Source organism: Nerophis ophidion, linkage group LG27, assembly GCF_033978795.1.
Source record: "Nerophis ophidion isolate RoL-2023_Sa linkage group LG27, RoL_Noph_v1.0, whole genome shotgun sequence".
NCBI lineage: Eukaryota > Metazoa > Chordata > Actinopteri > Syngnathiformes > Syngnathidae > Nerophis > Nerophis ophidion.
Genome location: NC_084637.1, coordinates 17,859,221 through 17,884,657, shown reverse-complemented (window position 1 = coordinate 17,884,657; position 25,437 = coordinate 17,859,221). Strand labels below are relative to the sequence as shown.

The 25,437-nt window shown below is 38.0% G+C and overlaps 1 protein-coding gene across 5 annotated transcripts in view; it reads left to right on the top strand.

Moving 5' to 3' along the window:
• Nucleotides 1–25,437, top strand: part of ptpn11b (protein tyrosine phosphatase non-receptor type 11b) — an 86,379-nt gene that overhangs the window by 48,879 nt on the left and 12,063 nt on the right. For 3 of the 5 annotated variants that reach the window (XM_061889078.1, XM_061889077.1, XM_061889081.1), the window contains exons 4-13: nucleotides 237–429; nucleotides 1,301–1,417; nucleotides 2,386–2,499; nucleotides 6,905–7,001; nucleotides 7,091–7,188; nucleotides 8,491–8,637; nucleotides 13,021–13,152; nucleotides 18,637–18,791; nucleotides 18,864–18,931; nucleotides 25,120–25,271. In XM_061889078.1, coding sequence (XP_061745062.1) covers nucleotides 237–429; nucleotides 1,301–1,417; nucleotides 2,386–2,499; nucleotides 6,905–7,001; nucleotides 7,091–7,188; nucleotides 8,491–8,637; nucleotides 13,021–13,152; nucleotides 18,637–18,791; nucleotides 18,864–18,931; nucleotides 25,120–25,271 — 1,273 coding nt within the window. The remainder of the gene's footprint in view (nucleotides 1–236; nucleotides 430–1,300; nucleotides 1,418–2,385; nucleotides 2,500–6,904; nucleotides 7,002–7,090; nucleotides 7,189–8,490; nucleotides 8,638–13,020; nucleotides 13,153–18,636; nucleotides 18,792–18,863; nucleotides 18,932–25,119; nucleotides 25,272–25,437) is intronic. The other 2 variants (XM_061889079.1, XM_061889080.1) reach the window with 2 other exon arrangements.

Genomic DNA, 25,437 nt, shown 5'->3' with positions numbered 1-25,437 from the left:
CCATAACGTGTACTGTTACTACACTATGGGTGGTACCACGGGCACCTGCTCTAGTACTGACCATGTGACAATGTGTACTACAGGTGGTACCATGGAATGTGTTCTGGTACTGACAATATGTGCTACAGGTGGTACCACGGGCACCTGTTCTGGTACTGACCATGTGACAATGTGTGCTACAGGTGGTACCACGGGAACCTGTTCTGGTACTGACCATGTGACAATGTGTGCTACAGGTGGTACCACGGGCACCTGTCGGGCCGAGACGCCGACAAACTGCTGACAGAGAAAGGAAAGGTGGGCAGCTTCCTGGTGAGGGAGAGCCAGAGCAAACCAGGCGACTTTGTCCTCTCCGTGGTGACACAGGAAGACCAGCAGGACTACGTGGAGCGCAGGACCAAGGTCACCCACGTGATGATCTGCTGCCAGGTACCCGCACTGACTCTTGGCTTTTTAGCACTTTTCATGTCGGCTGGTGAGGCTTCATTGTTTTTAGCACATTTCATGTGGGCTGAGGCTTCATTCTTTTTAGTCTGTTTCCTGTCGGCTGGTGAGGCTTCATTCTTTTTAGCACGTTTCATTTGGGCTGAGGCTTCATTCTTTTTAGCACGTTTCATGTCAGCTGGTGAGGCTTAACTCTTTTTAGCACTTTTCATGTCGGCTGGTGAGGCATCATTCTTTTTATCATATTTTATGTCGGCCGGTGAGGCTTCATTCTTTTTAGCACATTTCATGTCGGCTGAGGCTTCATTCTTTTTAGCACGTTTCATGTCAGCTGGTGAGGCTTAACTCTTTTTAGCACTTTTCATGTCGGCTGGTGAGGCATCATTCTTTTTATCATATTTTATGTCGGCCGGTGAGGCTTCATTCTTTTTAGCACGTTTCATGTCGGCTGAGGCTTCATTCATTTTAGCACGTTTCATGTCAGCTGTTGAGGCTTAACCCTTTTTAGCACTTTTCATGTTGGCTGGTGAGGCTTCATTTTTATAGCATTTTTCACGTCGGCTGGTAAGGCTTAATTGTTTTTACCATATTTTATGTCAGCCGGTGAGGCTTCATTCTTTTTAGCACGTTTCATGTCGGCTGAGGCTTCATTTTTTTAGCACGTTTCATGTTGGCTGGTGAGGCTTAACGCTTTTTAGCACTTTTCATGTCAGCTGGTGAAGCTTCATTTTTGTAGCACTTTTCATGTCGGCTGGTAAGGCTTCATTCTTTTTAGCATATTTCATGTCGGCCGGTGAGGCTTCATTCTTTTTAGCACTTTTCATGTCGGCTGGTGATGTTTCAAGTCTTCCTGCAGGAGGGCAAATACGATGTGGGTGGCGGTGAAAGGTTCGACACCCTGGCGGAGCTGGTGGAGCACTACAGGAGGAACCCCATGGTGGAGAAGAGTGGCATTGTGGTGCACCTCAAACAGGTTTGGAAGATTCCTCTTTCAAAATATAAGCATTTTGATATCTGTCATTTTCAAAACCAACACAGTATTTATATTTTTTCAACCATTAGTCATAAAAATTATATATTTGATGTGAAGTAATTGGAGTCTTAAGTAGGTTGATTATTCATAGCATTGATTTTAAAGTTAAAAAAATACCATCAAAATTCTTGGAGACCCAAAAGGGTCCCACTCATAAAAGTTTGTAATAATTCATACATTTTTAAAATTATTTTTACTTTATACACTTCGTCCCAAGATCAACTTCAAATCCATCCTTCAATTTTAATTTATATTTATTTTTTATCTTTTGTGTGTTTTGTTATTTTTGTCAAAGTGTAATATTTGATGTGAAGTAATTGGAGTCTTAAATAGGTCGATAATTCATAATATTGATTTTGAAATTTAAAAAAAAAAAGCATACATTTTTGGACACCCAAAAGGGTCCCAGTCATAAAAGTTTTAAAATAGCATTTTTACATTTACAAAAAATACATTTTTTTATTTTTTTACTTTATACACTTCGTCCCTAGTTTAACCTCAAATCTATACATCAATTTTAATTTTAATTTATTTTTTATGTCTTGTTTTTGTCATTTTTGTCCAATTTTTTTTTTTAATATAGAAAACACACAAAATATGCAATTTTTTCAAAGTGTAATATTTGATGTGAAGTAATTGGAGTCTTAAATAGGTCGATAATTCATAACATTGATTTTAAAGTTAAAAAAAAAAAAGCACACATTTTTGGGGACCCAAAAGGGTCCCACTCATAAAACTTTTAAAATTATTCATACATGTTTTAATTTACACTTCCTCCGTAGATTAACTTCAAATCTATACGTCAATTTTAATTTCTATTTATTTTTTTATGTTATGTATGTATCTTTCTAATGAAAACAAAGCATTTCAGTATTGTAAAGAGTTGCATGCTGTGTTTGTGCAAGCAGCCTTTTAACGCCACCAGGATCAACGCAGCCAACATCGACAGCCGAGTGCGAGAACTCAACAAAGTCGCCGACAATTCCGACAAACCCAAGCAAGGATTTTGGGAAGAGTTTGAGGTATGTTGCCTTCAAACTCAAACTCTTTAACGTGTTGTAGAAAGTATTTGACGTGTTGTAGAAAGTCTTTAACGTGTTGTAAAAAGTATTTAACGTGTTGTAAAAAGTATTTAACGTGTTGTAGAAAGTTTTTAACGCGTTGTAGAACGTTTTTAACGTGTTGTAGAAAGTCTTTTACGTGTTGTAAAAAGTCTTTAAAGTGTTGTAGAAAGTCTTAAACATGTTGTAGAAAGTCTTTAATGTGTTGTAGAAGGTCTTTAATGTGTTGTGGAAAGTCTTTAGCGTGTTGTAGAAAGTATTTAATGTGCAGTAAAAAGCCTCTTAGGTGTTGTAGAAAGTATTTAACGTTTTGTAAAAAGCCTCTTATGTGTTGCTGAAAGTCTTTAACGTGTTGTATAGAGTCTTTAATGTTTAGTAAAAAGTCTTTAACGTGTTGCAGAAAGTCTTTAAGGGGTTCTAGAAAGTTTTTAACGTGTTGTAGAAGGTCTTTAACGTGTTGTAGAAATCCTTTAACGTGTTGTAGAAAGTCTTTATAGTGTTGTAGGAAGTCTTTATAGTGTTGTAGAAAGTCTTTATAGTGTTGTAGAAAGTCTTTAAAGTGTTGTAGAAAGTCTTTATTATGTTGTAAAAACTTTTTAGCGTGTTGTAAAAAGTTCTGAACGTGTTGTAGAAAGTCTTTCATGTGTTGTAGAAAGTCTTTATAGTGTTGTAGAAAGTCTTTAAAGTGTTGTAGAAAGTCTTTATTATGTTGTAAAAACTTTTCAGTGTGTTGTAAAACGTTCTGAGCGTGTTGCAGAACGTCTTTAACGTGTTGTAGAAAGTTTTTAACGTGTTGTAGAAAGTCTTGAGCGTGTTGCAGAAAGTCTTTAACGTGTTGTAGAAAGTTTTTAACGTGTTGTAGAAAGTCTTTAGCGTGTTGTATAAAGTCTTTAACGTGTTGGGGAAATTATTTAACATGTTGTAGAAAGCCTTTAACGTGTTGTAGAAAGTTTTTAATGTGTTGTAGAAAGTCTTTAATGTGTTTTACAAAGTCTTTAATGTGTTGTAGAAAGTTTTTAACGTGTTGTAGAAAGTTTTTAACGTGTTGTAGAAAGTCTTTAACGTGTTGTAGAAAGTCTTTAATGTATTGTAGAAAGTCTTTAACATTTTGTAAAACGTCTTTAACGTGTTGTTGAAAGTCTTTAACGTGTTGTAGAAAATCTTTAACGTGTTGTAGAAAATCTTTAACGTGTTGTAGAAAATCTTTAACGTGTTGTAGAAAATCTTTAACGTGTTGTAGAAACTCTTTACCGTGTTGTAGAAAGTCTTTACCGTGTTGTAGAAAGTCTTCAACGTGTTGAAGAAAGTCTTAACGTGTTGTAGAAAGTATTTGTGTTGTAAAAAGCCTCTTATGTGTTGTAGAAAGTATTTAACGTTTTGTAAAAAGCCTTTTATGTGTTGCTGAAAGTCTTTAACGTGTTGTAAAAAGTCTTTAAAGTGTTGTAGAAAGTCTTAAACATGTTGTAGAAAGTCTTTAATGTGTTGTAGAAGGACTTTAATGTGTTGTGGAAAGTCTTTAACGTGTTGTAGAAAGTATTTAATGTGTAGTAAAAAGCCTCTTAGGTGTTGTAGAAACTATTTAACGTTTTGTAAAAAGCCTCTTATGTGTTGCTGAAAGTCTTTAACGTGTTGTATAGAGTCTTTAATGTTTAGTAAAAAGTCTTTAACGTGTTGCAGAAAGTCTTTAAGGGGTTCTAGAAAGTTTTTAACGTGTTGTAGAAGGTCTTTAACGTGTTGTACAAATCTTTTAACGTGTTGTAGAAAGTCTTTATAGTGTTGTAGAAAGTCTTTAAAGTGTTGTAGAAAGTATTATGTTGTAAAAACTTTTCAGTGTGTTGTAAAAAGTTCTGAGCGTGTTGCAAAAAGTCTTTAATGTGTTGTGGAAAGTCTTGAGCGTGTTGCAGAAAGTATTGAACGTGTTGTAGAAAGTCTTTAGCGTGTTGTATAAAGTCTTTAACGTGTTGGAGAAATTATTTAACATGTTGTAGAAAGCCATTAACGTGTTGTAGAAAATCTTTGTGTTTTAGAAAGTTTTTAATGTGTTGTAGAAAGTCTTTAATGTGTTTTACAAAGTCTTTAATGTGTTGTAGAAAGTTTTTAACGTGTTGTAGAAAGTTTTTAACGTGTTGTAGAAAGTCTTTAACGTGTTGTAGAAAGTCTTTAATGTATTATAGAAAGTCTTTAACATTTTGTAAAAAGTCTTTAACGTGTTGTAGAAAGTCTTTACCGTGTTGTAGAAAGTCTTCAACGTGTTGAAGAAAGTCTTAACGTGTTGTAGAAAGTATTTGTGTTGTAAAAAGCCTCTTATGTGTTGTAGAAAGTATTTAACGTTTTGTAAAAAGCCTTTTATGTGTTGCTGAAAGTCTTTAACGTGTTGTATAAAGTCTTTAATGTTTAGGAAAAAGTCTTTAACGTGTTGCAGAAAGTCTGTAATGTTTAGTAAAAAGTCTTTAACGTGTTGTAGAAGGTCTTTAACGTGTTGTAGAAAGTCTTTAACGTGCTGTATAGAGTCTTTAATGTTTAGTAAAAAGTCTTTAACGTGTTGCAGAAAGTCTTTAAGGGGTTCTAGAAAGTTTTTAACGTGTTGTAGAAGGTCTTTAACGTCCATCCATCCATCCATTTTCTACCGCTTATTCCCTTTCGGGGTCGCGGGGGGCGCTGGCGCCTATCTCAGCTACAATCGGGCGGAAGGCGGGGTACACCCTGGACAAGTCGCCACCTCATCGCAGGGCCAACACAGATAGACAGACAACATTCACACTCACATTCACACACTAGGGCCAATTTAGTGTTGCCAATCAACCTATCCCCAGGTGCATGTCTTTGGAAGTGGGAGGAAGCCCACGCATTCACGGGGAGAACATGCAAACTCCACACAGAAAGATCCCGAGCCTGGATTTGAACCCAGGACTGCAGGACCTTCGTATTGTGAGGCAGACGCACTAACCCCTCTGAACGTGTTGTAGAAAGTCTTTATAGTGTTGTAGAAAGTCTTTAAAGTGTTGTAGAAAGTATTATGTTGTAAAAACTTTTCAGTGTGTTGTAAAAAGTTCTGAGCGTGTTGCAAAAAGTCTTTAATGTGTTGTAGAAAGTCTTGAGCGTGTTGCAGAAAGTATTTAACGTGTTGTAGAAAGTCTTTAGCGTGTTGTATAAAGTCTTTAACGTGTTGGAGAAATTATTTAACATGTTGTAGAAAGCCTTTAACGTGTTGTAGAAAGTCTTTATAGTGTTGTAGAAAGTCTTTAAAGTGTTGTAGAAAGTATTATGTTGTAAAAACTTTTCAGTGTGTTGTAAAAAGTTCTGAGCGTGTTGCAAAAAGTCTTTAATGTGTTGTAGAAAGTCTTGAGCGTGTTGCAGAAAGTATTTAACGTGTTGTAGAAAGTCTTTAGCGTGTTGTATAAAGTCTTTAACGTGTTGGAGAAATTATTTAACATGTTGTAGAAAGCCTTTAACGTGTTGTAGAAAATCTTTGTGTTTTAGAAAGTTTTTAATGTGTTGTAGAAAGTCTTTAATGTGTTTTACAAAGTCTTTAATGTGTTGTAGAAAGTTTTTAACGTGTTGTAGAAAGTCTTTAACGTGTTGTAGAAAGTCTTTAATGTATTATAGAAAGTCTTTAACATTTTGTAAAAAGTCTTTAACGTGTTGTTGAAAGTCTTTAACGTGTTGTAGAAAATCTTTAACGTGTTGTAGAAAGTCTTTACCGTGTTGTAGAAAGTCTTCAACGTGTTGAAGAAAGTCTTAACGTGTTGTAGAAAGTATTTGTGTTGTAAAAAGCCTCTTATGTGTTGTAGAAAGTATTTAACGTTTTGTAAAAAGCCTTTTATATGTTGCTGAAAGTCTTTAACGTGTTGTATAAAGTCTTTAATGTTTAGGAAAAAGTCTTTAACGTGTTGCAGAAAGTCTGTAATGTTTAGTAAAAAGTCTTTAACGTGTTGTAGAAGGTCTTTAACGTGTTGTAGAAAGTCTTTAACGTGTTGTAGAAAGTCTTTAACGTGTTGTAGAAAGTCTTTAACGTGTTGTAGAAAGTCTTTAACGTGTTGTTGAAGGTCTTTAACGTGTTGTAGAAAGTCTTTAACGTGTTGTAGAAAGTCTTTAACGTGTTGTAGAAGGTCTTAAACGTGTTGTAGAAGGTCTTTAACGTGTTGTAGAAATTCTTTAACGTGTTGTAGAAATTCTTTAAGGTGTTGTAGAAAGTCTTTAACGTGTTGTAGAGTCTTTAATGTGTTGAACGTCTTTAAAGTGTTGTAGAAAGTCTTTATTATGTTGTAAAAAGTCGTCAGCGTGTTGTAGAAAGTCTTGAGCGTGTTGCAGAAAGTCTTGATCGTGTTTAGTTGCGAGCCAGCAAGACAAAATGTCTTCTCTGCAGGTTCTCCAGCAGCAGGAGTGCAAGCTGCTGTATCCTCGCAAGGAGGGCATGAAGGCGGAGAACAAGAGCAAGAACCGCTACAAGAACATCCTGCCTTGTGAGTCTCACCCACACTTCCTGTGGAAAGAAGCAAGACGTGTGGCTCTGACTTCTCGCACGCTTTCTTCATGACTTTTACTTTTGCAGTCGACAACACACGGGTGAAGATCAGAGACGCCGACCCGGAAGTGGCCGGTTCTGACTACATCAACGCCAACTACATTCTGGGGAGTGGCAAGCGAGAGGCAAGTGGAAACTATTTCTCTTTATGTTATGTAATAACCACACATTAGAGTGAAATTACCCCAAATTGGAGTGAAATTCCCACAAAAAATTTTGAGTGAAATTACCACAAATGGGAGTAAAATTACCACAAATGAGAGAAATGACCACAGATTAAAGGTGAGATTACCATAAATTGGAGTCTAAATACCACAAAATGGAGTGAAATGACCATAAATTGGAGTGTAATTACCACACATTGTAGTGAAGTTAACACTAATTAGAGTCAAATGACCACAATTTATAGTGAAATTACCACATTTTATAGTGAGATTACCACACATTTGAGTGAAATTACCCCAAATATGAGTGAAATTACCACAAATATGAGTGAAATTACCACAAATATGAGTGAAATTACCCCAAATTGGAGTGAAATTACCATATATTGCAGTGAAATTACCACAAAATATGCAGTGAAATTACCACAAAAAATTGGAGTGAAATTAACACTAACTAGAGTGAAATTAACACTAACTAGAGTGAAATTAACACTAACTAGAGTGAAATTAACACACATTGGAGAGAAATTAACACAAATTGTAGTGAGATTACCACAAATTGGAGTGAGATTACTTCTAATTAGAGTGAAATTACCACATATTGGAGTGAAACTACCACCAATTGGAGTGAAATTACCATATATTGCAGTGAAATTACCACAAAAAATGCAGTGAAATTACCACAAAAAATTGGAGTGAAATTACCACACATTGGAGTAAAATTACCACACATTGGAGTTAAATTACCACACATTGGAGTGAAATTACCACACATTGGAGTGAAATTAACACAAGAGTAAAATTAACACTAACTAGAGTGAAATTAACAGTAATTTGAGTGAAATTAACACAATTTAGAGTGAAATTAACACAATTTAGAGTGAAATTGCCACACACTTGAGTGAAACTACCACAAATTAGAGTGAGAGTTCCACAAATTGGAGTGAGATTACCACAAATTACAGTGAGATTACCACACTTTAAAGTGAGATTTCCACACATTGGAGTGAGATTACCACAAAGAAGGAAGGGTGAACAAGCTCAACCTCTAGTTTTCCCCTCGCTTCTGCTGCTTCTGTTATTTTTGGTGGACGGCACCATGCGCAACCTGTGGGTTTAGAGTGGGAGTTAGTGGGTGTGTGGATTGTGCTTGGTGGAATATGACTGACAAAAAAAGAGTTTTATACTTGCAAAGAGTTTTTTTATTGAAGAAAATACAGTAGTTGTGTTACACTTTCAAGTCTTTGTGTTGTTGTTGTTCAGCAGGACATGCATGCAGCGGGTGAGGAGAAAGTCTTCATCGCCACCCAAGGGTGCCTGCAGAACACGGTGGATGACTTCTGGAAGATGGTGCATCAGGAGAACACGCACGTCATCGTCATGACAACCAAGGAGATGGAGAGAGGTCGGGTAAGGATTTTACTATAGTGTATGATGTTTTACACTGTAATGTGGGATTATATAATATATGACAAAAGTGTATATTCAACATGTAAATTCTGACATGTAAAGCGTGTCAAAGTGATTTTATTACTAATAAAAGTGTGTTGGTGCCAGTCTGCATGTTTTACTCCGATACTGAAGCGGTGATGATTGTTTTATAAAAAATGATACTTTGTCCTTCAACATTTCCTAATGTGTGTGTCACTTTAAGAGAAACCATGTGACCGATAAACCTCTGTTATTTGAGTCAAGCGGCAAAGTGAAAGCACTTCTTTTAGCTCTCAAGCCACACTATTGCAAACAAGAAAAAAATAATTGCAATTAAAACAAATTAATTGCAATTCAAAAAATGTTTGCAAATAAGAAAAATATTAATGCAACTAAGAAAAAAACGGTTAAAAAATATTGCAACTAAGAAAACATATTTGTAATTAAAAAATATATTGCAATTAATAAAAAATATTTGTTATTAAAAAATATATTGCAATTAGAAAATATTGCAATGAAGAAAAAACTTATGCAACAAAGAAAAAATAGTTGCAACTAACAAAAAATGATTTCAACAAAAAAAAATTATTGCAACCAACAAAAAATTATTGCAATTAAAAAATATTCCAACTAAGAAAAAACAGATATAACTAAGACAAATATCCATCCATCCATCCATCCATTTTCTGCCGCTTATTCCCGTTCGGGTAAGTGCAATAAAAAATATTGCAAATAAAAAAAATGCAATAAAAAAATATTGCAACAAAAAAAAATTGAAATTAAAAAAAAAAATGCAAATGACGAAAAATATTGCAACTGAGAAAGTAACTGCAACTAAAACATGATTCCAATTAAAAAAAATATTGCAACTAAAAAAATAATTGCAATTAAAAACAATATTGCCAATAAGGAAAAATACTGCAACAAGGAAAAAATTATTGCAACTAAAGAAATTATTGCAATAAAAAAATATTGCAACTAAAAAATAATTGCAAATAAGAAAAAACATTGCAAGTAAGGAAAAATATTGCAACTAAGAAAAAATAATAGCAACTAAGAAAAAATAATTGCAACTAAAAAAAGATGGCAACTAAAAAAAATGATTGCAATTAAAAAAATATTGCAACTGAAAAAAAATTGCAACTAACAAAAAATAATTGCAATTAAAACAAATATTGCAACTAAGAAAAAATTATTGCAATTAAAAAGATAATTGCATCTTAGAAAAAATAAATACAGCTAAGAAAAAATAATTGCAACTAAAAAAAGATTGCAACTAAAAAAAATGATTGCAATTAAAAAAATCTTACAACTAAAAAAAATCGCAAGAAATAAATACAATTAAAAAATATTGCAACTAAAAACAAATAATTGCAAATAAGAAAACAATGTTGCAACAAAAAATAATTGCAATTAAAGAAAATATTGCAAAAAGAACAATTAATTGCAACTAAAAATATATTGCAACAAATAAAAAATATTAAAACTATTAAAAAATATATTGCAACTAAAAAAGTGCAACTGTGAAAAAATAATTGCAATCAAAAATAATTGCAACTTAGAAAAAACAATTGCAACAAAAAACAATAATTGCAACTAAAAAAAATTATTGCAATTGAAAAAATATTGCAACTAAAAAAAAATTGCAACTAACAAAATATGGCAACTAAGAACAAATAATTGCAATCAAAAAGTTAATTGGAACTAAAAACAAAAATACCAATTAAAACAATTCTTACACTTAAAAAAATATTTTTGCAACTAAGAAAAAACACAATTAAAAAATATTGCAACTAAAAACAAATAATTTCAAATAAGATAAAATTATAGCAACAAGGAAAAATAATTGCAACTAAAAAGATATTGCAACAAACAAAAAATATTGCGATTATTACAAAAAATATTGCAACTAAAAAATAAAAATGCCACGAAGAAAAAATTGATACAATTAAAAAAATTATTGCAACTAAGAAAAAACAATTGCACGATTTTGTGGTTGAGGATAAGTTTCTTAGTATTACTAATATATATAAAAAAGAAAATAAGTATCATGCTTGTAAAATGTTAACTTTTATGATAATTTATGATTTATTTTTTTATTTTTTACTCTGTATAATTTGTAATTAAAAAAATGCTCTTGGAGAAAAAAATCATGTTTTCCTATTTGACTCGTTTGTCAGAGTTGCGTGTTTCAAATTCCTTCTGGAGGAGTTTTTCAATCGGAACAAAAGAAAAACAATTCAAGATAATAATTTCATCCATCCATCCATTTTCTACCGCTTATTCCCTTTTGGGGTGGCGGGGGGCGCTGGCGCCTATCTCAGCTACAATCGGGCGGAAGGCGGGGTACACCCTGGACAAGTCGCCACCTCATCGCAGGGCCAACACACATAGACAGACAACATTCACACTCACATTCACACACTAGGGCCAATTTAGTGTTGCCAATCGACCTATCCCCAGGTGCATGTCTTTGGAAGTGGGAGGAAGCCGGAATACCCGGAGGGAACCCACGCATTCACGGGGAGAACATGCAAACTCCACACAGAAAGATCCCGAGCCTGTTGAACCCAGGACTGCAGGACCTTCGTATTGTGAGGCGGACGCACTAACCCCTCTGCCACCGTGAAGCCCCGATAATAATTTAATTTCAAGATAATTTCATTTGCACATCATGGCCTTTTTCAATCGAGCAGACGGCCATTTTGAAACACAACACAGAGTCACCACTCTGTCAATATAGGTAGTGAGTGTGCCACAAACTCACAGAGGCATCATTTACACACACACACACACATATATATATAATAGGGCTGGGCAATGATTAAAAATGTTAATCGAAGTTAATCGCACAATTTCTCCGATTAATCGTGATTAACTACATTGTATACGCAAAGCCCAATAATGAATTCAAAAGTAGTGTGTAGTACACCTTTATTGGAATATTCTCCCACATGAACAAAAGCACCAAAACATTTGTTGTGCAAACACAATTTAAATCAGTCCTTGTTAAACAGTAGCAGTTAAATATCATATTTTATGAAAATCAACTCGAAAAATTTAAATACAAACATTTAAGCTTATTGCCACTTCCAGGGTATTTAAGTTATCCTGTTTGTTATGGAAAATAAATATAATCTACATACAAATCTCTGAGCCACAATCATAACATCCGAACAGGCATTTTTTTTATCAGGGATCTTATGTTTAAAAACCTATATTATGGGTAGTGGGCTGTTTTAGGGATTTTTTAATCAAATTATCTGTAGTAGCAATATTAATAATGTTGTGTTTATTATGCGTAGTGCACTTGAAATAATTACGACCATATCTAGGAATTGATATGACGGGAATTTTCCGATTGCTTGGTGCTTTGATAAACTGAACGCATCATATACATGGTACTATATTGTGATGTTATGAGCCAGGGAATAAAATAACTACCCTACCCAGCATGCAACAGGAGTGACGAGCATGCGCGGTAGCCCGGTATGGATTGTGTGTTGCCATGACGGCATCTTGTATGTTGTGATATGCACGCTCTGAAAGCAAACGTTAAGAACTCAGCCAACACTCCTCGTCTGCATTATTCATAAATAAACGGACAACTCATATACTCCGCTGCTTCACAGGCCGCTGGATGTAGCCGGCAAGGTATTCCCATGCTAGCTAGCAGGTCTAGCAAGCAAGCGTCCTTCAGTCCAAAACGGCCCGATCTAACTACATTCAAAATTGTCTGGCGGTCGTAAGTGATCCCGGAGTGACCACGCTGTAAGCCAGCCATGAAATTTGCAGAATTGTCCGGTATTTTTGCCAAATGTTCCATCTTTACCAAGAGCCCCTCGACGCCGAAGCCCGTCCGGGCGTCGCCATCTTATTAAGAAAAGGCGTTAACAAAATAAAAGCATGTAAACAACATACGCAAATGTGCGATAAAATATTTGTCCGCGTTAATAGATTGATGAGTTAACTCGTAATTAACGCATTAACTTGCCCACCCCTAATATATATATATATATATATATATATATATATATATATATATATATATATATATATATATATATATATATATATATTTGTATATATGTATATATATCCATCCATCCATCCATTCTTTACCGCTTATTCCCTCCGGGGTCCCGGCGGGCGCTGGAGCCTATCTCAGCTACAATCGGGCGGAAGGCGGGGTACACCCTAGACAAGTCGCCACCTCATCACAGGGCCAACACAGATAGACAGACAACATTCATGCAACGCTAGCATAAAAGAAAATTCTTGAACTTTGAGTTTCAGATTGCATTTTAAGACATGTAGAGAAGTTTGAGGACATAGCTGATTGTGTTCTCCCTGCCTGCACAGAACAAGTGTGTGCGCTACTGGCCCAAGCTGCACACCACCATGGAGCTGGGCAGCTTGCAGGTGAGGAACGTGGAGGAGCACACGGCACAGGATTATGTGCAGAGGAAGCTGCAGGTGACCCGACTAGACCGGGTAAGCACACACACTCACCTGAGCTCAGGTGATCTCATCCCTAAATCCCCCACATAGCACCTGCAAGCATGCTAGCGCTAAGGAGACACAGGCTTGTATGGATATATATATTATATATATATATATATATATATATATATATATATATATATATATATATATATATATATATATGTAGGTGTTGGAAAAATCACAAGACTACTTCATCTCTACAGAACTGTTTCATGAGGGGTTCCCTCAATCATCAGGAGATTTTAATGGAAGCATTCACATACAATGGTTTATATAGGGCCCAGAGTGGGTGGGTACAGGCAGGCGTAGGGTGTGGTGATTGGCTCATGTGTTACCTAGGAGGTGTTTCCCTCTGTGGCGGCATGTTGAAATGATTTCCCTGCGCTTGTTGAGGGATGATAGATCTGGATGATATATAATAAACAGTTTCTTTTTTAAGCATAGGTTGCATCTTTTATTACCACTGTTGTAAGGTGTGCTGGATGCAAGAATTTGCCATGTTATTGAATATTCAACATTATTGTCTTTGAGGTTCCAAATGTGTTTGCTGAGTTCTGTAGAATTCCGCAAAGTCTGGTTTCTAAAGGAGGCCTTGTGATTATTCCATCTTGTTTTGAACGCTCCTTCGGTTAATCCTACGTACGTGTCGGATGTGTTAATGTCCTTGCGTGTTACCTTTGCTTAGTAAACGACTGATGTCTGTAAGCACCCTCCGTTGAGAGGGCAATCAGGTTTCTTGCGACAGTTACATTCCTTATTGGTTTCAGAGTCGTTTAGTCTGGGAGTAGGCAGTCCTTTTGCAATTGCTTTGTTGTGGTTTGAAATCATTTGTTGTATGTTATTCATACAGCTGTAGCTCAATTTAATGTTGTTCTTGTTGAATATTTTTCTTAGGGTGTTGCCTTTGGGGAAGTGTTTGTCGATCAGAGTGAGGAACTTGCGGCCGATGTTGGTTGAGACGTTTTTGCTGAATGGCGGATTCGGTACGTACCTCGATTCAGAGGTCACGGTTCGGTTCATTTTCGGTACAGTAAGAAAACAACAAAATATACATTTTTTTATTATTTATTTACCAAATTTGCTAAATCTTCCACCAAAAATATTTTTCTTAGTGGAATATTTGATGTGAAGTAATCGGAAACTTGGATAGGTCAATAATTCATAATATCATTGATTTTGATTCAATATTATGTTTTGAGCAATGACAGTTTGAAAGAAAAAAAAAATAGCTTTGTTTTATTAGTCAACGTTGCAACTTTTTCGAAATTACATTTAGTCTTTAAGCTTTTCTATTTCACTTTTGTTTATGTTTATTTTAATAGTAGTTTTAGATTGTGCCGTGGGCCTTTAAAACATTAGCCGTGGGGCGCAAATGGCCTCCGGGGCACACTTTTGACACACCTGCTATAGATAATAAAAAATAAAATCTGATAAATCTATGGGTAAAAAGCAGAGTCTGGAGACGCAGGCGCGTTTATCATAACTCTCTCGCTCTCTCCGTCTCTGCCCCGCCCTCACGAATGCTGCTGTGTGCACAAATTGTCTTGTTTCTAACCCCTTCTTAACCCTGAACATACATTGAAAATACACACAACCCTAACTTAAAATGCCGGACATTTGAGGCATTTAAGAAACTCCACCCGGACAGCCCCGCAAAAGACAACATGTCCGGTGAAAAGAGGAGGTGTGGTCAGTCTATCGTATCCCAGTCGTTGCTAGCATGCCGTGTGTTGTTGTTTTTTTGATTGATTGAAACTTTTATTAGTAGATTGCACAGTTCAGTACATATTCCGTACAAATTACCACTAAATGGTAACACCCCAATAAGTATTTCAACTTGTTTAGGTCGGGGTCCACGTAAATCAATTCATGGTGCCTCATAGATGTGCAAAAGATCAAAACACTCACGGTTCGGATCGTTTCTCGGATCAGAGTCACGGATCGGATCATTTTTCGGATCAGCAAAAAAAAAAAAAAAAAAAAAAAAAAAAGACAAGACAAATAAACAGAAGTGTTGTCGTTTTGTTTTGTAACACTTTTAAATTATTAAATTAAAATATATAAAATCAAGTTCAAGTGCACAAGGCATAACATCTTCTTTTTAACATAATTAATGAAAAACAGTGCCACATAAAAAGGCATTTCTCCTTTCTTTAAACTTGGACCAATGACCATTAATAGAACAAAATCAATTTAAAGTGCAACATAAGAATGCACAACAGCTTCCTTGAAACATAGGTAGTGAAATAAAGCTTGACATCTGGAGTGATGCTGCTGTCTTCCACACTTGGACCCATGGATTATAGAATCCTTGTTTTCAGTGGCAGGATCATTGACACAGATGGTGAAGTTTCAGTGCTCAGCAGAGATGTAACAGTTTTGAGGGGGTTTAAGCACCTGGAGGACCTCCTCTGCCACTCTCACATCATCATCAGACAGGGTGATGATGTCTTTGACATTTGTCTTCAGTGTCTTGTGGGTCACCTAACCGGAACCCCTAGGTCTCTGCTTTTTGCAGACGATGTGGTCCTGATGGCTTCATCTGACCGGGATCTTCAGCTCTCACTGGATCGGTTCGCAGCCGAGTGTGAAGCGACCGGAATGAGAATCAGCACCTCCAAATCCGAGTCCATGGTTCTCTCCCGGAAAAGGGTGGAGTGCCATCTCCGGGTTGGGGAGGAGACCCTGCCCCAAGTGGAGGAGTTCAAGTACCTAGGAGTCTTGTTCGCGAGTGGGGGAAGAGTGGATCGTGAGATCGAAAGGCGGATCGGTGCGGCGTCTTCAGTAATGCGGACGTTGTACCGATCCGTTGTGGTGAAGAAGGAGCTGAGCCGGAAGGCAAAGCTCTCAATTTACCGGTCGATCTACGTTCCCATCCTCACCTATGGTCATGAGCTTTGGGTCATGACCGAAAGGATAAGATCACGGGTACAAGCGGCCGAAATGAGTTTCCTCCGCCGTGTGGCGGGGCTCTCCCTTAGAGATAGGGTGAAAAGCTCTGCCATCCGGGAGGAAGTCAAAGTAAAGCCGCTGCTCCTCCACATCGAGAGGAGCCAGATGAGGTGGTTCGGGCATCTGGTCAGGATGCCACCCGAACGCCTCCCGAGGGAGGTGTTTAGGGTACGTCCAACCGGTAGGAGGCCACGGGGAAGACCCAGGACACGTTGGGAAGACTATGTCTCCGGGCTGGCCTGGGAACGCCTCGGGATCCCCCGGGAAGAGCTAGACGAAGTGGCTGGGGAAAGGGAAGTCTGGGCTTCCCTGCTTAGGCTGCTGCCCCCGCGACCTGACCTCGGATAAGCGGAAGAAGATGGATGGATGGATGGTCTTGTGGGTCAATGCAGAGTATATAGCTGCCTGATGCGCCAACATATCAAAAGTGGAGTTCCACCTTGTTGGAACGTAGGAATCCTTCCTGATCCTCCCAAGGATGTTCTCCATCCTATTGACTGAGATGTGATGCCAAATTCACTACATGTGCAAAGCACCCTACCTGTGGTGCCAGTCCTGCCTCATTCACTACATTTATTTGATTTTTGGCATTATCAGTTGTGACTGGGATATCTTTATCTTCCATTCCTCTACTTTTTGTGTCAGTACCTGCGCAAGATGACTCTGGTAGATGGAGCGTGTCTTCTCACCTCCCACTCTGCTGTGATGAAATGAGCACTTATCATCACATAGTTCCCCTGGACCTCCACCCTTCTGTCGTGAGCGCAACAGATGACGCTCGGGATAGTTCGTCCACAACTTTTTTCTTCTCTTGCTCATAAAAATCCGGCATAATCTTATCGCTGAAGTTGGTGCGCGACGGGATGTCGTAATGTGGCTGAAGCACTTTCAGCATGTGTTTAAAACCCTCTTTTTGCACAATGGAGTTTGCACCTATAAAAACACAGATTAAATGGCACAGGGCGTTCAAGTTCCTCCGTTACTGCGCTTGCCATTACCACGCTGTGCAAACAACTTTTTTTTTTTCTTTTTTTTTAAAAATCAGACCGTGGATCACGTGTGTGCCGAACCGAAGATATTGATACGAACGGATCACGGATCAATGTTGATCCATTGCACCACTAGTGCCTCGGTGTGCATTGTTTACACAACGTGCTGTGCACTACTTAATATGTCCGTGTCGTTCGGTACACGTCCGAACCGAACCGAAACCCCCGTACCGAAACGTTCAATACAAATACACGTACCGTTACACCTCTAATATACATATATATGTATATATATATATATATATATATATATATATATATATATATATATATATATATATATATATATATATATATATATATATATATATATATATATATATATATATATATATATATATATATATATATATATATATATATATATATATATATACATATATATATATATATATATACATATATATATATATATATATATATATATATATATATATACATTCCGCTCCAAATTGACATTTGTTGAGCACTGTACGACGATCCGAAATGGAAAAGTTCAGCATCGACTACTCCACGAAGAACATTCCCATATATAAACCATTGTATGTGAATGCTTCCATTAAAATCTCCTGATGATTGAGGGAACCCCTCATGAAACAGATCTGTAGAGATGAAGTAGTCTTGTGATTTTTTTCCCACACCTACATATTGCGCTCTACCATGGTATCGAGCACTATTCTCCAGATAATCCAATCAAGACATATATATATATATATATATATATATATATATATATGTATATATATATACTCCAGCTCGTAGTAAACTAAGATATGCTCCATCTCGTGGTAAACCAAGGAATCACTTAGCTATGTATGTGTGTACCCAGGTGTCATTAAATAATAATTTATACATTCAAACAGTGTGACTATTCAAGAATAGGATTTTTTTATTTTATTTTTCCAAACTGGTATGTACATGGCCTTAATTTAGTGGTACACCAAAGAATAATTTACTTATACATTCAAACACAGTGTTACTATTCAAAAATATGAAATATATAATATATATATATATATATATATATATATATATATATATATATATATATATATATATATATATATATATATATATATATATATATATATATATATATATATATATATATATATATACACACATATATATATATAATTTTGTATTTATTTTATTTTGTTTATTTTCAAACTGGTATGTATGCAGGCTCCATCTCGTGGTACACCCAATAATCACTTATACTGTACATTCAAACACTGTTACCATTCAAAATTATGAAAAAAATAAACAATCTCAGACTGTGGTATTTACATGGCCTCCATTTAGTGGTACACCGACTAATCAATTAATTATACATTCAAACACAGTGTTTCTATTCAAAAATGTATTTTTTATTTATTTATTTTTTCAAACCGTGGTCTGTACACAGGCTCCATCTAGTGGTACACCAAAGAATAATGTCAAACACAGTGACTTCTCCCTTCCTTCCCAGAAGGACTCTATGAGGCAGGTCTGGCACTACCAGTACCTGAGCTGGCCAGACCACGGCGTCCCCAACGAGCCAGGGGGTGTCCTCTGGTTCCTGGAGGAGGCCAACCGGACCCAGGCCTCCATTGAGGGATGTGGACCCATGGTGGTCCACTGCAGGTACCAGCAGGTGAAGTTCAAGAAGGGAGAGGTCTTTGAAAGAAGTCAACGTTCCTTTTTGTGGTGTGACAGTGCAGGCATAGGAAGGACGGGCACCATCATCGTCATCGACATCCTCATCCACCTCATCAACCGCCAAGGTATGTCCACTTTGGTCATGGACTACTTCTTCTACCCCTATCTTGTACTATTAATGTTGCACCATCACCCTCATCCACCTCATCAACCGCCAAAGTTTGTCCACTTTGGTCATGGACTCCTCCTACCCCTATCTTGTACTATCAATGTTGCACCATCATCCTCATCAACCGCCAAGGTATTTCCACTTAGATCATGGACTCCTTCTTCTAGCCCTACCTCAAGGTTCAAGTTTATTTGTCACGTGCAGACTACACCACAGTGAAATGCTTTACCTTGTACTATTAATGTTGCACCATCATCCTCATCAACCGCCAAGGTATGTCCACTTAGGTCATGGACTCCTTCTACCCCTACCTTGTACTATTAATGTTGCACCATTATCCTCATCAACCGCCAAGGTATGTCCACTTTGGTCATGGACTCTTTCTTCTACCCCAACCTAGTACTATTAATGTTGCACCTTCATCCTTATCAACCACCAAGGTATGTCCACTTTGGTCATGGACTCCTTCTTCTACCCCTATCTTGTACTATTAATGTTGCACCATTATCCTCATCAACCGCCAAGGTATGTCCACTTTGGTCATGGACTCTTTCTTCTACCCCAACCTAGTACTATTAATGTTGCACCTTCATCCTTATCAACCACCAAGGTATGTCCACTTTGGTCATGGACTCCTTCTTCTACCCCTATCTTGTACTATTAATGTTGCACCATCATCCTCAACAACCGCCAAGGTATGTCCACTTTGGTCATGGACTCTTTCTTCTACCCCGACCTAGTACTATTAATGTTGCACCTTCATCCTTATCAACCACCAAGGTATGTCCACTTTGGTCATGGACTACTTCTTCTACCCCTATCTTGTACTATTAATGTTGCACCATCACCCTCATCCACCTCATCAACCGCCAAAGTTTGTCCACTTTGGTCATGGACTCCTCCTACCCCTATCTTGTACTATCAATGTTGCACCATCATCCTCATCAACCGCCAAGGTATTTCCACTTAGATCATGGACTCCTTCTTCTAGCCCTACCTCAAGGTTCAAGTTTATTTGTCACGTGCAGACTACACCACAGTGAAATGCTTTACCTTGTACTATTAATGTTGCACCATCATCCTCATCAACCGCCAAGGTATGTCCACTTAGGTCATGGACTCCTTCTACCCCTACCTTGTACTATTAATGTTGCACCATTATCCTCATCAACCGCCAAGGTATGTCCACTTTGGTCATGGACTCTTTCTTCTACCCCAACCTAGTACTATTAATGTTGCACCTTCATCCTTATCAACCACCAAGGTATGTCCACTTTGGTCATGGACTCCTTCTTCTACCCCTATCTTGTACTATTAATGTTGCACCATCATCCTCAACAACCGCCAAGGTATGTCCACTTTGGTCATGGACTCTTTCTTCTACCCCGACCTAGTACTATTAATGTTGCACCATCATCCTCATCAACCACCAAGGTATGTCCACTTTGGTCATGGACTCCTTCTTCTACCCCTATCTTGTACTATTAATGTTGCATCATCACCCTCATCCACCTCATCAACCGCCAAAGTTTGTCCACTTTGGTCATGGACTCCTTCTTCTAACCCTGTCTTGTACTATTAATGTTGTACCATCATCCTCAACAACCGCCAAGGTATGTCCACTTTGGTCATGGACTCCTTCTTCTACCCCTATCTTGTACTATTAATGTTGCACCATCATCCTCATCAACCACCAAGGTATGTCCACTTTGGTCATGGACTCCTTCTTCTACCCCTATCTTGTACTATTAATGTTGCACCATCATCCTCATCAACCACCAAGGTATGTCCACTTTGGTCATGGACTCCTTCTTCTACCCCTATCTTGTACTATTAATGTTGCATCATCATCCTCATCCACCTCATCAACCGCCAAAGTTTGTCCACTTTGGTCATGGACTACTTCTTCTACCCCTATCTTGTACTATTAATGTTGCACCATCACCCTCATCCACCTCATCAACCGCCAAAGTTTGTCCACTTTGGTCATGGACTCCTCCTACCCCTATCTTGTACTATCAATGTTGCACCATCATCCTCATCAACCGCCAAGGTATTTCCACTTAGATCATGGACTCCTTCTTCTAGCCCTACCTCAAGGTTCAAGTTTATTTGTCACGTGCAGACTACACCACAGTGAAATGCTTTACCTTGTACTATTAATGTTGCACCATCATCCTCATCAACCGCCAAGGTATGTCCACTTAGGTCATGGACTCCTTCTACCCCTACCTTGTACTATTAATGTTGCACCATTATCCTCATCAACCGCCAAGGTATGTCCACTTTGGTCATGGACTCTTTCTTCTACCCCAACCTAGTACTATTAATGTTGCACCTTCATCCTTATCAACCACCAAGGTATGTCCACTTTGGTCATGGACTCCTTCTTCTACCCCTATCTTGTACTATTAATGTTGCACCATCATCCTCAACAACCGCCAAGGTATGTCCACTTTGGTCATGGACTCTTTCTTCTACCCCGACCTAGTACTATTAATGTTGCACCATCATCCTCATCAACCACCAAGGTATGTCCACTTTGGTCATGGACTCCTTCTTCTACCCCTATCTTGTACTATTAATGTTGCATCATCACCCTCATCCACCTCATCAACCGCCAAAGTTTGTCCACTTTGGTCATGGACTCCTTCTTCTAACCCTGTCTTGTACTATTAATGTTGTACCATCATCCTCAACAACCGCCAAGGTATGTCCACTTTGGTCATGGACTCCTTCTTCTACCCCTATCTTGTACTATTAATGTTGCACCATCATCCTCATCAACCACCAAGGTATGTCCACTTTGGTCATGGACTCCTTCTTCTACCCCTATCTTGTACTATTAATGTTGCACCATCATCCTCATCAACCACCAAGGTATGTCCACTTTGGTCATGGACTCCTTCTTCTACCCCTATCTTGTACTATTAATGTTGCATCATCATCCTCATCCACCTCATCAACCGCCAAAGTTTGTCCACTTTGGTCATGGACTCCTTCTTCTAACCCTGTCTTGTACTATTAATGTTGTACCATCATCCTCAACAACCGCCAAGGTATGTCCACTTTGGTCATGGACTCCTTCTTCTACCCCTACCTTGTACTATTAATGTTGCACCATCATCCTCATCAACCACCAAGGTATGTCCACTTTGGTCATGGACTCCTTCTTCTACCCCTATCTTGTACTATTAATGTTGCATCATCACCCTCATCCACCTCATCAACCGCCAAAGTTTGTCCACTTTGGTCATGGACTCCTTCTTCTAACCCTGTCTTGTACTATTAATGTTGTACCATCATCCTCAACAACCGCCAAGGTATGTCCACTTTGGTCATGGACTCCTTCTTCTACCCCTACCTTGTACTATTAATGTTGCATCATCATCCTCATCCACGTCAACAACCGCCAAGGTATGTCCACTTTGGTCATGGACTCCTTCTACCCCTATCTTGTACTATTAATGTTCCACCATCATCCTCATCTACCTCAACCACCGCCAAGGTATGTCCACTTTGGTCATGGACTCCTTCTTCTAACCCTGTCTTGTACTATTAGTGTTGCACCATCATCCTCATAAACAGCAAAGGTATGTCCAGTTAGATCATGGACTCTTTCTTCTAGCCCTACCTCAAGGTTCAAGTTTATTTGTCACATGCAGACTACACCACAGTGAAATGCTTTACCTTGTACTATTCATGTTGCACCATCATCCTCATCAACCCTCAAGGTATGTCCACTTTGGTCATGGACTCCTTCTTCTACCCCTGTCTTGTACTATTAGTGTTGCACCATCATCCTCCTCAACCACCAAGGTATGTCCACTTTGGTCATGGACTCCTTCTTCTTCCCCTTCCTTGTACTATTAATATTGCACCATCATCCTCATCAACCACCAAGGTATGTCCACTTTGATCATGGACTCCTTCTTTTATGCCTACCTTGTAGTCAATGTTAATTGGCCTCAGGTGTGGAACTTCCTCCTCATGATGGTGTGGCAGGTGTCCAACACTGCACACACACCATTCTACTATTTTGGAACCTCATTTACAAACTTAATTGGGTCTGGGACAGGGTTCCTAAGTAAAAAAAATTGTAACGTGAAGCATACATTTACATTACATTACATTCCCCAGAAGAAAGAATGGAAACATTAATAATTGCTTCTTGCATCTACAAAAGTCCTTATTTAAGTAAAACAAAAATACCAAACAGTTTGAAGATGCACACATATATACACAGTTTTATTCATTATAACAGAAGTGTGTTTAAGGTGAGTAACCCTCAACATTCTTCAAATAAATGGTATTTTAATGAACACAAATGCATTGGGGACACTGCACGTTCTATTTCAAAGCCAGAAAACTGGAAACAAGTCATTTAATTTGACAATATTTTACAGAATATCAAGAAATATAAAACAAAAAAATAGCAGTGTTGACATTTTTCTTTACAAAACTCAAATGTACTGTATAAACTAAAAGTCTTGCAAATTCAACTTTTCTTAGAATTTATAAATATAATTTAGTTGCAGAGCCAGGGTTACTGATAACTGCTTCACACCTGTGGTACATGGAGTCGAGAGGTATGCAAAGACGAGATAGTTCATGTTCACACTGAGAAACTTTATTTTTTGCAAATATTACCTCATTTGGAATTTGATGCCTGCAACACATTACAAAAAAGGCATTTTTACCACTGTGTTACATGGTCTTTCCTTTTAACAACACTCACTAAAGGTTTGGGAACTGAGGTGACACATTTTTGAAGTGGAATTATTTCCCATTTGTGCTTGATGTACAGCTTAAGTTGTTCAACAGTCTCCCTTCTGATATTTTAGGCTGGCTTGGCATTGTCTTGCTGAAATAAGCAGGGGCGTCCATGATTGCGTTGCTTGGATGGCAACATATGTTGCTCTAAAAGCTGTATGTACCTTTCAGCATTAATGCCTTCACAGATGTGTAAGTTACCCATGTCTTCGGCACTATTACACCCCCATACCATCACAGATGCTGCTTTTTACACTTTGACCCTAGAACAAGCCGGATATTTTTTACCTCTTTGTCACGGGGGACACAACATCCACAGTTTCCAAAAACAATTTGAAACGTGGACTCGTCAAACCAAAAACACTTTTCCACTTTGCATCCATCATAGATGAGCTTGGGCCTAGCGAAGCGTTTCTGGGTGTTGTTGATAAATGGCTTTGTCTTTGCATAGAGTTTTAACTTGCACTTACAGATGTAGCGACCAACTGTAGTTACTGACAGTAGTTTTCTGAAGTGTTCCTGAGCCCATGTCGTAATATCCTTTACACACTGATGTGGCTTTTTGATGCAGTACCGCTTGAGGGATCCAAGGTGTGTAATATCATGCAGTGATTTCTCCAGATACTCTGAACCTTTTGATGATGTTACGAAGCGAAGATGGTGAAATCCCTTAGTTCCTTGCAATAGCTGGTTGAGAAATGTTGTTCTTAAACAATTTGCTGAGGCATTCGTTGACAAAGTGTTGACCCTCGCCCTGTCCTTGTTTGTGAATGACTGAGCATTTCATGGAAGCTGCTTTTATACCCAATCACGCCACGCACCTGTTCCCAATTGGCCTGTTTACCTGTGGGATGTTTCAAATAAGTCTTTGACGAGCATTCCTCAACTTTCTCAGTCTTTTTTGCCACTTGTGCCAGCTTTTTTAAACATGTTGCAGGCATCAAATTCCAAATGAGCTAATTTTTGCACAAAGTAGCAAAGTTTCTCAGTGTAAACATGAAATGTCTTGTCTTTGCAGTGTATTCAATTGAATATGAGTTGAAAAGGATTTGCAAATCATTGTATTCGCTTTATTTACCATTTACACAACGTGACAACTTCACTGCTTTTAGGGTTTTTACATATGAGACCTAAACTGGGACAGACTGAATGCAGTTTCTGGTGAATTTAAATTCTTATGTGACTATGAATCCTACCGACCTCGAAAATCCCCAAAATGCAATCTGTGTATTATTTGTAAGAGAAATTGACAAATATTAATGAACCAGCTCCATCCATCCATCCATCTTCAGGTCTTACAGGGTTTCAGGCTGGATCCTGACTTCAACTCCCGCTTCTGTCTGAACTTTGGCCCCATACTTTCCTCTCCAGGACTGGACTGCGACATCGACATCCCAAAGACCATCCAGAAGGTGCGGCAGCAGAGGTCCGGTATGGTGCAGACCGAGGCGCAGTACAAGTTCATCTACATGGCGGTGCAGCAGTACATGGACACCGCCCAGAAGAGGCTGGAGGAGGAGCAGGTACACCAGTCCAAAACCATGTCAGTCAGTCAGGGACCCCACACTGAAAAAATCAAAGCATGCGGGGATCATTTTTATACTTTTTATTTTCTTCAACACATAAATCTCGAGATCAACTTCAGATCTATGTATCAATATAAAGTTGTTGTTTTTTAAGATATGTCCT